This window comes from Hordeum vulgare, chromosome 7H (assembly GCF_904849725.1).
Source record: "Hordeum vulgare subsp. vulgare chromosome 7H, MorexV3_pseudomolecules_assembly, whole genome shotgun sequence".
Taxonomy (NCBI): Eukaryota; Viridiplantae; Streptophyta; class Magnoliopsida; order Poales; family Poaceae; genus Hordeum; species Hordeum vulgare.
In genome coordinates this window covers 138,667,781-138,681,117 of record NC_058524.1, presented here as the reverse complement: position 1 = coordinate 138,681,117, position 13,337 = coordinate 138,667,781, and the positions used below count along the sequence as shown (strand labels likewise).

Below are 13,337 nucleotides of genomic sequence, written 5' to 3'. Positions count from 1 at the left end.
CTCCAGGATGATGGTGATGATGATGCACTAACGACGGGTCCTCCTCGACGCTACCCAGTGGATGATATCACACAGAGCACACCTTGTGAGCTAAAGGTGAAACTTGCTAACTTAAGGTTGACGGTGGCGGTCGGCGTGGCCGTACCAATTGGACATAATCCAACTTGGCATTGCTCTCCAGTTCCAAAAGGATACACTGTCGTCGCGGTGGATGAAGTGCTGAAAGAATATGAGGAGCTGAAGCTGGACTACCCTCCAGGTGAAGATAGGGATTTGAGTAAACTTGGAGAAGTCAAGAAACAGACCGTTGTATGACCAAAGGAGCACATCTTGCTTCCAAATTGGCCACCAAGACCACCGACTCCTCAAAGCAGCAATCCTTCTTTGCCTCCACCTCACCAGTTGTGACAGCCCGATGCCGACGTTCCAGAAGATTCCCCTTTCCTTTCCGTTTCCGTCGTGTGGGTATTTTTACTTGTTGCATCATCATGTAGTTGCATCATCGCATCATGCATGGCATCTTTCATCGTCTCTCGCGTGTGGTGTTTGGAGTGTGGTGCTTCGAGTGATCACCGAGTCGTAGAGCGATAGAAGTTCCCCCTCTCTCTCCTCTTATTTCATTTTTTGATTTTGCTAAGTTTCCGTTTTAACCCCTTTTTTAAAAAAGTGTCTTCTTTTAAAAAGTCCTTTTATTAAATGTGGGGGCAACCCTTGGGTTTTATTTTTATTTCTCCTTGTGTTTTATTTTAAAACCCTCTCATTTCCTTTTCTCTTTAAAAGGGATTTTATTTTATTCTTTAAATAAAGAGGTTTTATTTTATTCTTTTGTAAAAGGGTTTTGATTTAATTCTTAAGAAAAAGGTTTCATTCTTTTTAATTGTTTTAAAAGGCCCGATCTATTTTAAAAGTTGGGGTGTATTTTAAAAGGAGTAAAAAAGGCATTTTTTCTATTTTTTGTTTAATCTTCATCTTTTAAAGTGTGTTTTTCTGTTTTTTTTAAAACCCCAAGAGAGGAGGAGCCTGCCAGGCCCACTTGGGCCAAGGCCCAGCACACCCCTGCCCTAGCGAAGGCCTCCCGTGCGCGTGAGCCCCCTCGTCCCTCTCCACCCCTCGCGCCGTCGCCATCTCCCAGCGCCTCCTCCTTCTGCCTCCCCTCGAGCCCCTCGCTCCACCCCGCGCGCCGCCTCTTCCCCCGCGTGCCCGCGCCGCCTCGCTGCTCGCCGGCAGGCCCCCAGGTCAGCCCCGCCACCGTCGGCCTCATTTGCGTCGCTGCCCTCGCCGGTGCCCGACCCCTCCTCCTCGCCGTTCCCCTACCGCCATGGTCGCCTCCTCGCGCCACCCGTGTCCTTGTCGTCTTCCGCGCCTTGCCCTGACGTTGGTCGCGCCCCCGCCTGCAGGAGCCCTACGCCCCGCGCCTCCTCGTCGCCGCGCCGTGGCCTCCCGGTCGTCCCGTGCGCGCGCCGCCTCGCGAGCTCGCCGCAGTCGCCGCGCCAGCCTCCCTGCTCGTCGGTGCATCGCCGCTCCTCCCTCGCCGGCCGTGGTCCGCTTGCCGGTGTCGCGCCGCCCTTGTGCCCCTGCCGAGCCTGCTGCTCTTGCCGATTGCTGCTCCTGCTGTTGTGTTGCTGCGCTTGCTGATGTAGCTGCTGCTCGCTGTTGCCTATTGGTTTTGCATGTAGCGCTTGTAGTTGTTGTTCCCGTGGCCGGATGCTTGTCGTGCCTTGCTTTGCCTGTAGTTGCTGCTAGCAGTTGGCTTGTGCTGTTGCTGGTTGCTCTTGCTTTTGCCTGTTGCATGCTGCTGCCTTGCTGCTGCCGTGGATGTTTGGCATGCTTGTTGTAGTTGCTGTAGATGCTGCTGCTTTGCTAGCTAGTATTTGTTAGTAGATTTTTGTTGTTAGCTGCGTAAGCATGCCGCTTAGCTAGCTTGCTTTGCTAGGTTGCTTTGCTGCTAGTTTGCTTGTTTGCTTGCTAATACCTGCTAGTTGCTGTGAGCTAGCTGCTGGCCGTGCTTGCTAGCTTGCCTTGCTTTGCTAGCTTGCCTGTTGCTGCTGCCGCTTGCCGTCGCCGCTTGTTGTTGCCTTGCCCGGTTGCCTGTTGGAGCGTCGCGAAGACCGCATGCACCATCCCCGCCGTCGTGGGTCGTCGACAAGTCCGGCGAGTACAACGACGTCCTCAACGAACCCCGAACATCGACGGAGACGTGATCGACTACCGTCGCCGAAGACGTGAACCACGACGCCGAGCGAACGACTACCATCGATGAGACCGTGTACCACGACGACAACTACTTCCACGACGTTCACGACGACCGTTGTTCCCCTTCACCGAACCGAACCACTCCGATTCGCACGCGTCGAAGGTATACCGATGAGACGTCTCGTGAACCGAATGCATGTTGTGTGAGATGTATGTATGTTGCACCGTATGTTGACCGTGGCACGTTGTGTTCCTCTTTAGTTGTGCCCTCGACACATGGGAACCCGGTAACCGGGATCACCTCATCTTTATTTACCGTTCCCGCACGCGTTCCCAATACGTTGGCACGATATCTCGACGAGTTATCGGGATAGGAATGTTGCCGTGGCATCGTTTCCGTTTTGCCGCCATGGTTCGTTTTCGCTCGCCGTGGCGACACATGCTTATTTCCCTTCTTGTCGTGATGTTGATGAACTTGCATGCATGTCGCATTCATGGCATAATTCTATTGTGTTGCATGTCTCTTGTGTCGTAGCTTCGATCTATGTTTCGCGTGTGTACCGACTAGGATGAATGTAGGAACATCGCTTCACCCTTGCCATGTTAACTACAATTTAATATTGCCGTGTGAATAACTGAGAGTGAACTAAATAATTAATCGTGGAGTTTCGTCGATATGTAACCCGTTGCATATCGAGATTCACTTAATGTGTAGAGTTTGTGTGAGGTGAATTGCCATGCCATGCCTTGCATCATTGAACTGATCATGCATCATATTAGGGTATGCATCATGTCTTGCTTTCGCCGTGGTGGATATTAGTGTTGATGTTTGTTTCCGGTTTGCTTCGTCTCGATAGAGTTCCGCAAGCGTGTCGGAATGTGAGGACCCGTTCAACTGTTGGTTCGCCGACTTCTCGGAGTCATTCTTCTTCCAAGCGGGATCTCAGGCAAGATGACCATTTCCCCAGATACCATTACTATCATTGCCATGCTAGTTTATCGCTTCTATCGTATTATGTCTCGTTGCCTACCACTTGTTAAATATCAGCCTCTCAACAATGCCATGATTAATTACCTACAACATGTTCGACCTAGCAAACCACTGATTGGCTATGTTACCGCTTGCTTAACCTTGTTGTTAGCGTTGCTAGTTGCAGGTGTAGTTGCTTCCATGTGATAACATGGGCTCCTTGTCTTATCACCATATTGATGCTATTTAATTTAATGCACCTATATACTTGGTAAAAGCCAGAAGGCTCGGCCTTTCTAGCCTGGTGTTTTGTTCCACCTTTGCCCCCTTAGTTTTCGGCTACCGGTGTTATGTTCCATAAATGAGCGCTCCTAACACGATCGGGGTTGTTATGGGGACCCCCTTGATAATTCGTTTTAGATTAAAGCTGGTCTGGCAAGGCCCAACTTTGGTACTACATTTTCCTAATAACTAATGAACTACATAGGGAGTAATTAACCCGAGGAAATTTAATCAACCCCTGGGCCAGTGCTCCTCATGAGTGTTGGTCCAAAACAGAGCAGCTTATTAACGCTACCCGGGGCAACTCGGCGTTTGGCGTGGTAACCATCGCTCATCCGTTGTGTCCTGAGAACGAGGTACGTGACTCCTATCGGGATCGTCGACACGTCGGGCGGCCTTGCTAGATTAGTTTTACCTTTGACGAGATATCTTGTGCATCGGGATTCCGGTGATGCTTTGGGTAATCTCAGAGTTGAGGTTTTCCACTAGGGAATCCGACGAGATCGCGAGCTTCGTGATTGAGGATTTCTATGCGGCTTGTGGTAATTTGTGATGGACTAGTTGGAGCACCCGTGCAGGGTTAAATCTTTTCGGAAAGCCGTGCCCGCGGTTATGTGGCAACATGGAAACTTTTTTAACACTGGTTCTAGATAACTTGAAATTAACTTAATTAAAACTTGCCAACTGCGTGCGTAACCGTGACTGTCTCTTTCGTGAGTTCCTTCTCCGTTCGAGGACACGGTGGGGTTATGTCTGACGTAGGTAGGTGTTCAGGATGTCTCTTTCATGAGTTCCTTCTCCGATCGAGGATACGGTGGGGTTATGTCTGACGTAGGTAGGTGTTCAGGATCATTCATTTGATCAACAATAGTTCACGTCCGTTATGCGTAGATCTTCCCTCTCTTATTTCTTGTACTCATAAGTTAGCCACCATATACATATGCTTAGCCGCTGCTGCAACCTCACCACTTATCCATGCCTCACCCATTAAGCTTTGCTAGTCTTGATACCTTTGGAAATGAGATTGTTGAGTCCCGTGTGGCTCACAGATAACTACAACACCAGTTGCAGGTACAGGTAAAGGTTACTCGACGCGAGCGCGTTGATTGTTCATTTGGAGTCGCTACTTCTTCTTCTTCATCGATCTAGGATGGGTTCCAGGCCGGCAGCCTGGGATAGCAAGGATGGACGTCGCTCTTCTTTTGTCGTTTGTTTTCGTCCGTAGTTGGACCCTGCTCTTACTCTTGATGAATAGGTAATGTACTGCTGTGACTCTGATGTAGCTTGTGGCGAGTGTAAGCCAATTCTATATATATATCTCTTCTTTTCAGTACATGTACTTGTAACGATATCCATTCTTGCGACACGACGAGATGCGCTTCTATCCCTGACGAGGCCTTTGTGCCAAATTGAGGATAGGGTCACATCTTGGCGTGACACCAGTCTCCAACGCAACCGTCGTCTTCGCCGCCTCACCAGTCTCCCGTGCAACCGTCATCTTCTTCGCCTCACCAGTCTCCAGCGCAGCCGTATCCACCGCCGCATCAGCCGTCTCCACTGCCCCGTCATCCGTCCCCGTCCACTGAGGATCAGAGCAAAAAGCGGAAACGTACCACCACTAATAGTGGCGGCAGAAAGGGGTTCTGATCACCGAAACGTAAGTTGTCGCCCCTCCCAAAAGTACCTCATAAGGATGTGGAGATGAGACCTTGAGACATACTGGAGAGGAAAATATTAAGAGGGCAGACGCCCAGCATCAACAGTGGATGGCTGACAAGGTTAACAAGAAGAAGCCGAAAGAGCGAGAGTTCCCGGTCACCCCAGAAGATCACGCCGCGTGCGTGAAAATGCTGAAAACCCTTGCAGATCCCCCGCCACCATTTCCAGCAGACTATGAACGCTCTATTCTCAAGTCGGCTCATGCAAAAAAGCAGCGGTTGAAGAGTAGTAAGTCGAGCGGGAAAATCAGTTGCCCGGCTCGGACAACAGAAAAACCAATCGTGCCCCCCGCTCAAAGTGTATTCCGATACAAAGGTGTGCTCGAGCAGAGCTGCAGTCGAGCTGAGGAATGATGAAACAACTGGTATCGATCCGGAGTTTGTTGCACTATACGAAGAAGCGGCCAAGGCTCATGACATGTCTATTGATGAGTACTTAAATCATATGCAGGAATTCACTGACATAACATACGTGTACCGGCACGGGGCTCCTCTCATCAAACCAGAGTTAGTCAACGAGCTACCAACAAAAATGCGATGATTGCATGACTGGTACATGCGAGCATGTGCTGAACAACAAAACTGGATCTACTATGCATATAAAGACGAGCATTACGGGCATGGAGAAGGCGTGCTAATGATTGACTTTAACGAATTATTTCAGTTATACAAACAAGACGCCCTCGACAAATCTATCATCAGTGCCTATTGTTTGTAAGTATTATGAATGTATGTCATTAAGTCTTACTCAGCTCGTTCATGCATGTATAATCTTACTCATCACTATATTAATTTTATAGAATGAAGATTCTCGAATGCAAAAGAGAATGAATCTATGACATTGGGTTCATTGACCCATATTTCATTCATCACCAAAGTCTCGCAATGAATACATGCGAGACAGAGAATAACTTGGTACAAGGGTTAAGGTTTTCCGCTACCAAAAGGGAAATACTATTTCCTTACAACTTCAAGTGAGTGTTACTGCACACATCCTATTTTTGCTTACTCGATGTTATTATAAATGTATAATTAACTTGTTATGCGTGCGCGGGTTCCACTTTATTCTATTAATCATTGTACCTGACGAGGGACTAGAAAAATTCATGGACCCGGAACGCACACCCCTCGCTGAATGGGCGAACATGCAGGAATGCCTTCAGAGGTAATTTCAATCATTATGGCACTATATCGACAACTTTTAGTTCATTTCCTGGTAGCAAGCAATTAATAAAGAACTCCATTATTCATTTCATTTTCTTGGCAGAGCTTGGAAACGGTTCACCGCCAAGTGTTGGGTTGTTTGGAAGCCGGAGCTTACATTTAGACAAATGCATGTAAATAACTACTAGCTAGATGCGCGCATCTCTTTATTCTAGTTTCAATATCATTATCATTCTTGATTATGTTTTTGATTGAACTCTGTTCTCGTAAAGTGATTGAGGCAGGAAGAGGGGAACAATTTATGTGGATACTATGTTTGCGAGTTCATTCGCGAGACGACCCATGAGACGGACAAAAATCGGGACATAAAAAAATTAAAGTTTCATAAACAATACTCACAACTTTATTTTATTACCGTTAATTCTGTTCGGTTTCATTGATATATATATTGACCCCTTCTTTAAATTAGATCGAACGGTTGCGGGACGGTCTTCTACCACAGGAACGTGTACGAGCAATTCAAGAGGAAATTGTCGAATTCTTATATGCATAGGTCCTAGATGTGAAGGGAGAATATTATTGCCCGTCAATGCAATTCAGATGAAATGTTAAAGTGTAGAAGAGATGCATATGTGCATGTGTAACTCGTGTCTACATTTTGTAATATGTTCGACAAAGCACGACAGATGAGATGGTGTAATATATCCATGACGATGATGTGCAATATAATTGTTCCTCTATTGTTGTGCATGTACCATCCAATTTAGTGCAAAACAAGAATTAAAAAGTACACAAAACAAATAAATGGAAAAATAGGAGACAGCAAAATAGCCCCATCCAATTTAGTGCAAAACACTAAACCATAAAAAGTGCTCAAGAAAAAAAGCAGCGAAGCAATAGACCCGGTTCGTAATAAGAATCGGGACTAATACCTCTCCCCCCCCTCGCCCCCAGCCCCGCCAGGTGGAGGAATATTAGCCCCGGTTCGGGGCCGAACCGGGGCTAGCATTAGTCCCGCCTTGCTAGCCCCGGTTCGTGAACCGAGGCTAAAGGCCCAACCGAACCGGGGCTATAGCCCCTTTTTCTACTGGTGAATTTTTACCCCTTAAAGGCCATCCTCTCACATTTATCAAAGATAAAAGAGCATCAGCTACAAAGAGGAACATAAAGTATGATAACGGGTCACCTTGACGGAGCTACCTGGATGGGAACAAGGATTCCAACAGTTTGCTATTGAACTTCACCGAATATTTTATCAAAGAGGCATGCCATCACGCGAGATCTCCACTGCTGAGAGAATCCCCACTTGCCCAATGCCTTCTCAAAAAATCCCAGCTTGTAAGCACATAACAGTAATACTCTTTGATAAAAACTTCAGCCGACGCAGCCGACGCAGAGCATCAGCTGCAGTTTTTTTCGCTTGTATAATACACATAACAGTATTATACAAGCGAAAAAAACTTCAGCCGACGCAGATGGTTGCATCATCCTCATCGGACGCATCGCGTCTAGGCCGCAGCCAAGCTCCTGCTCGGCTGGTCCGAGGCGCAGGCCTTGGCAACAGCGACGCCTGTTTTTTGTTTTTCGTGATTGTGTCGGACCTGATACGACACCCCGCGTCTGCCAATATAAGGATTCGATACACTGCAGCCCAATTCATTCACCGGTGCGAGACGAAACCAACCTTGAGCTGTGCAAGCAATGGCGTCGTCCCGATGGCCGTCGTCGCTCCTCTGCAGCCTGCTGGTGCTGGCCCTCCTCTGCGGCGTCGCTCTGGCGGCTCGGCCGACGCGCTACCTCTCCGTCAGCCTCGACCAAGTGCTCGGCTCCAAGCAGGCTCGAGCCCAGTGCTATGATCCATCCTCGTTTGCAGGTATGGATCGGGGTACTACACCTGTGAGACAAACACATGTTAAAAGAAAGAAAAGGTATATATGGGGTACTACGGGTGTGAAACTACCGTACAAACTGATGATGCTTCGTTCGTTCTAAAAAGAAGTGTTGATTTTTCTGGGAGAATTATTTTTCCAACCATTCGTGATATATATATATATATATATATATATATATATATATATATATATATATATAGACACACACACACACTTTATCCGTTCTTAAATATAAAACCTTTTAATTTTTTTACTATAGAGTACATACAAAATAAAATGAGTGAATTTAAGCTTTAAAATATGTCTATATATATCTGTATGTAATTTATAGTAGAATCTTTAAAAGGCCTTGAAACGGAGGGAGTATCATGTATGCATTCACCACTATCTTTTCTTTCAGGTTTGTGTCGTGTTTTTATTTTTTTAAATATTACAATACACTTTTGAAACGAAAAATATTGATTAAACATCAGGTGTTACATTGTGAAATAAAACAAATTTTGTAACACTAACTAAAGAACGTGTGATATGAATCTCATAGCCATGACAGAAATTACGTCCCTACTTGCCGGACTCTCTGCGGCAACTTCGCGTTGCATAGAAGAACTTGTCTCTAGAGTGTGAAACAAATCTATATATGCAGCTGGCTTATTTTTCTTTATATATATGCAACTATATCGATCCGTCCACTAGATTCAGTACACGTACTATAATTTGATGAACATGCCAAAGTTTTAATATAGGCACAAATAGGTCTTAGAATACCAAGCGGTTAGTTTGGTACTAATTAAACTACTAACATAAATATTGCAATCAATGATAAAATATTAGGCCTTACTAGAATGTTATAAAAAAGACCTTAATAAGTGTCACTCATATGGCACGAACACATAACAACTTCGAACATTTTTATGCTAAATTTACTAACATGAGGACCTCAATTTCTTTTGGGGTTGCATGTTTTAGTTTTTTATGACAATTTTAGTTGTAAAAAATGTTGAGTGCTTAGTGTCATACTTATGACACTTATCACTTGGGTATAAAAAACATTTACTTTATCAAATGTATTTTGTACCTGTATATTACAAAAAAGGAGCAATTCGTATATATAACATGTGATATGTAAATGATTCGTAGGTGAGGCTTCTGGCAACAAGTTCACCATCCATCCATCTTGCGGTGCGGCCGAGCAGGCTGGACGCAGTCGCGACATCCTCAGCCACGACAGAGCCCGGCTGAGTACCATCCGCCAAAGGTCTGACCCTTCGGCGATGCCTCCCATGCCTCCGATGTTCCCGCCAAGCCCCGCGCCAGCAGATGGCATGCCTCCGATGTTACCAGCCGTCGCCTTCCCACCCATGTTCTTCCCGCCAAACCCCGCACCATCAGAGGGGATGCCTCCTGCACCAGCGGTTGCCTTTCCTCCGATATACCTCCCGCCGGCCCCTGCGCCAGCGAAGGGGCCGTCCGTCACCATCCCGGACGTCCCGGGGACCAGCGGCTACAACATAACGGAGTTCATCGTCGTCGTTGGCTTCGGCACGCCGCCTCAGCCATCTGCTCTGCTCTTCGACACCGGCAGCGACCTGTCGTGGGTCCAGTGCAAGCCGTGCACTGGCCACTGTTACCAGCAGCGCGACCCGCTCTTCGACCCGACCAAGTCCTCCACCTACAACGTCGTGCGCTGCGGCACGCCAGAGTGCTCGGTGGCCGGCGGCATGTGCAACGGCACCACCTGCCTCTACACCATCGGCTATGGCGATGGATCCTCCACGTCTGGCGCGCTCTCCCAGGAGACGCTGACCTTCTCCTCGTCGCGTACCTTCTCCAGCTTCCCGTTCGGATGCGGCACCACCAACCTGGGTGACTTCGGCACCACCGACGGGCTGCTTGGCCTCGGCCGTGGCCAGCTCTCGCTGGCCTCGCAGACGGCCTCCTCGTTCGACGGCACCTTCTCCTACTGTCTGCCGTCTCACAACATGACGAGGCCCGGGTTCCTCAGCATCGGCGCCGCCCCGGACACCGGCAAGGTCCAGTACACGGCGATGATCAAGAAGCCGCAGTACCCATCCTTCTACTTCGTGGAGCTCGCGTCCATCAACATCGGTGGCTACGTCCTGCCGGTGCCGCCGTCCGTGTTCACCAGCAAGGGCACCCTGCTCGACTCCGGCACCACCCTCACGTACATCCCCACTCAGGCCTACAACTTGCTCCGCGACCGCTTCAAGTTCACCATGAAGGGGAACAAGCCGGCGCCGCCCTTCCAAGAACTCGACACCTGCTACGACTTCTCCGGCCAGAGCGCGATCTTTATACCGGGGGTGTCGTTCAAGTTCAGCGACGGAGCCGTGTTCAAGCTCGACTTCTTCGGGATCATGATGTTCCCTGACGCGGCGCAACCGGCCTACGGGTGCCTCGCGTTCGCGGCGGTTGATGATGACATCTCCATCATCGGCAACACGCAGCAGCGTTCCGCCGAGGTGATCTACAACGTTGTGTCCGAGAAGATTGGTTTTGTTCCCTTCAGTTGCTGATTTCCTTCCTCGTATAGAAAAGTAGCCGATCGACGCGTACCGCCACTCTATATATGTACCTGCTGCATGTGTCAGTACCCTGTACTTTCGTTTTCGGTTTTCAAGTATGAATAAAGAGGTTGAGGCGATGGGTGCTTACTTTGAATATGAAAAATGTTTACATCTGTGTTAGAAGAGGTGTCATGTCAATCTATTAAGGACCAACCAATCACATAAACACGACAACAAAATTTGTTAACGAGTTTTGTTGACATGGCTAAATCTTCAAGGATGACTATGGACGTTCCTCCCCGTGACACCGTCACAATGCCGCATCCCGGCCATCCAGGCGCCGGCACACGTCGCTGGCTCCCCTATGTGTCTATGCAATTATGTTGACATATGTTACATCGTGTGTCTCGCCGGCTATATATGAGAGGTCAAAGATACAAGTGTCCTATCAGGACACGACTCCATATATATCTTGTTTAAACACAATACTATTCAGAGTCCAACTGTAACCTACATGATATTCGACACAATTCTAACAAACTCCGTCTCAGCGAATATTCTCCATCACCTTGGATTCGTCCATGCGTCAATCCTTCATGTACATTGGACTTGAGATACACCATGAACATCGCTGCTAGTCCGAGACTTCATATGACTCCACGTGCAACTGTAGTCCCTTCTCGTCTTCTTCCTAGTCAAAACTCGAGCAAAGTTAAGTTTCTTATTACTCTACTTCGTGCTCTCAACTTTTGGAGTATCCGTTCAACGCCATCACACGCCGATCACTGACCTACGAGAAAGTGAACAACCCACATTTGGACGCAAAATATAAGAGTTATCTGTACTCAACATCCTTGCTCTTTCTTGACTGTTTGTCCGAAACGTGAAGGAATTTTATCCTCGCCCTACGTCACCCTGAGTCAAATTCGCAGTTGTCTCACCTTTTTCCCGGATAGTCTTTAACATGTCCCATGGCTATAGCACTCCGCCTTCTTCTGTACTTGTCATCCGCACTTAACACTATAGAATATACGACTATGTACTCTCTTCGCTTTTGACAATTTCAGATTTTCTGTCACTTTCTCAGATTCTTCATGGTCAACTCTTTTCCATCAACTAGCACCGTTAGACCCAGTCACCAACTTGAATCTAGTACTCGTCAACACTATTTCAGCATCTCCGCACACTTTGTATGACCACATGTCTCACCATTAGTGTGTTGGTATGTCGTTGTGTGCCGTGCTTACCGCACACCTCATCGCTATCACCTCATCGAGCCCCTGCTGTCCTGGTCGAGTCACTAGGGCCGCGGACCCAAACCACTCAAACCCCTATTGCAGAAACCCATCGATCATCACCGACCGATGCGGAGTATCACGTATCCAACAGACCACTGGTACCCAGTCCGATCCACGTGTCTCTCACTATCCCGTTGAAATAGGCTTCGACTCTCTCTTAACTTACGTCGTAGCCCCTCCATCAACATAGAGTGAAGTCTTCTGCTGGACACTAGCTCCACCTTCAACATGACTCCATGTAGCTGGTCCTGCTACCCAGCGGCATGTCGACTTCAAGCTCTCGTGTGTGCAGTTCATTGAGTCAACCTTGCGCCATGGTCTGTCAAAGCCGCACAAGCCCTCGAGCATGCACCGCGTGTTTTCATGCCCTAGAAGTCGATCACAATCTCCATCACGCTCCTACGTAGTCATCGCTGAAATCATCGTCGTCTTCTGCTTTAACCGATATCCTCCGTCAGACAGTCCAGTCCGATCCAACCAAAAATATCGGACTGCAACAATGTCCCACCCTGCATCGTGTCCACCTCAAACATCCGTGCATTGCTTAACGCCCTATGTATTCCTGATCCGTGTCACGAAGCGCTCCAGACTTCACCCGAGCCTTCTACGCACATCTTCATCCTCAATTCCGTTTGACTGCTAGTCGAACAACACCACTGCTTCCATATCGTCATCTCCTTATCATATGAAGCAAAGAACCCAAACATAGTCCGTGTAGTGTCATGTGTACGTGTGCGATAAACAATTTCATTCACTCCTGTAGCACCATGTGACTTCCTGACTATTTTCTTGTTCTACTATTTTTCATGCACGAGATCAACATGCTAGTCACCAGCAGATTCCACGTTCCAACACGTTGTAATACCTTTCAAAACCAAATTTTTTTAACAATTCTCACCCTGCAACTTCCTCGTACACACGTTCTGCGGTTCCGGTTGGAGATCCTATGCAGCGCTGCAGGCATCTGTTAACGATCTGGCGTGTGTAGCGTCGCTGGCTTGGACCGGTCCACTAGAGTGCTACCCAGTTTTTTTTGTCTTTTTTCTTATGTTGATTCAGTAGAAAAATACGTCCATATTTTCTATTTTTTATGAAAAAAATATGAAATCTAAAAAAGTTTACACATTTAAAGAAAAAGGTTCATCCATTTGGAAAAAAATCATATCTTTAAAAAATATTCATCAACTTTAAAAAAAGTTCATCAATTTGAAAAAAGTTCATCGCTATTGAAAAAAAGTTCGTCCTATTTGGAAAAAGTTTATTAAATTTGAAAAGACTTCATAGAAATTCAAAAT

The 13,337-nt window shown here is 47.3% G+C and overlaps 1 protein-coding gene across 1 annotated transcript; it reads left to right on the top strand.

The window, feature by feature from the left end:
• The first annotated feature begins 7,948 nt into the window (after nt 1–7,948).
• LOC123412585 (aspartyl protease family protein At5g10770-like) lies at nt 7,949–10,924 on the top strand. Its single transcript, XM_045105534.1, has 3 exons — nt 7,949–8,200; nt 9,357–9,898; nt 10,013–10,924. Exons 1-3 carry the CDS (start codon nt 8,029–8,031, stop codon nt 10,751–10,753), a joined length of 1,455 nt encoding a protein of 484 aa, XP_044961469.1. The 5' UTR covers nt 7,949–8,028; the 3' UTR covers nt 10,754–10,924.
• The last annotated feature ends 2,413 nt before the right edge of the window (nt 10,925–13,337 follow it).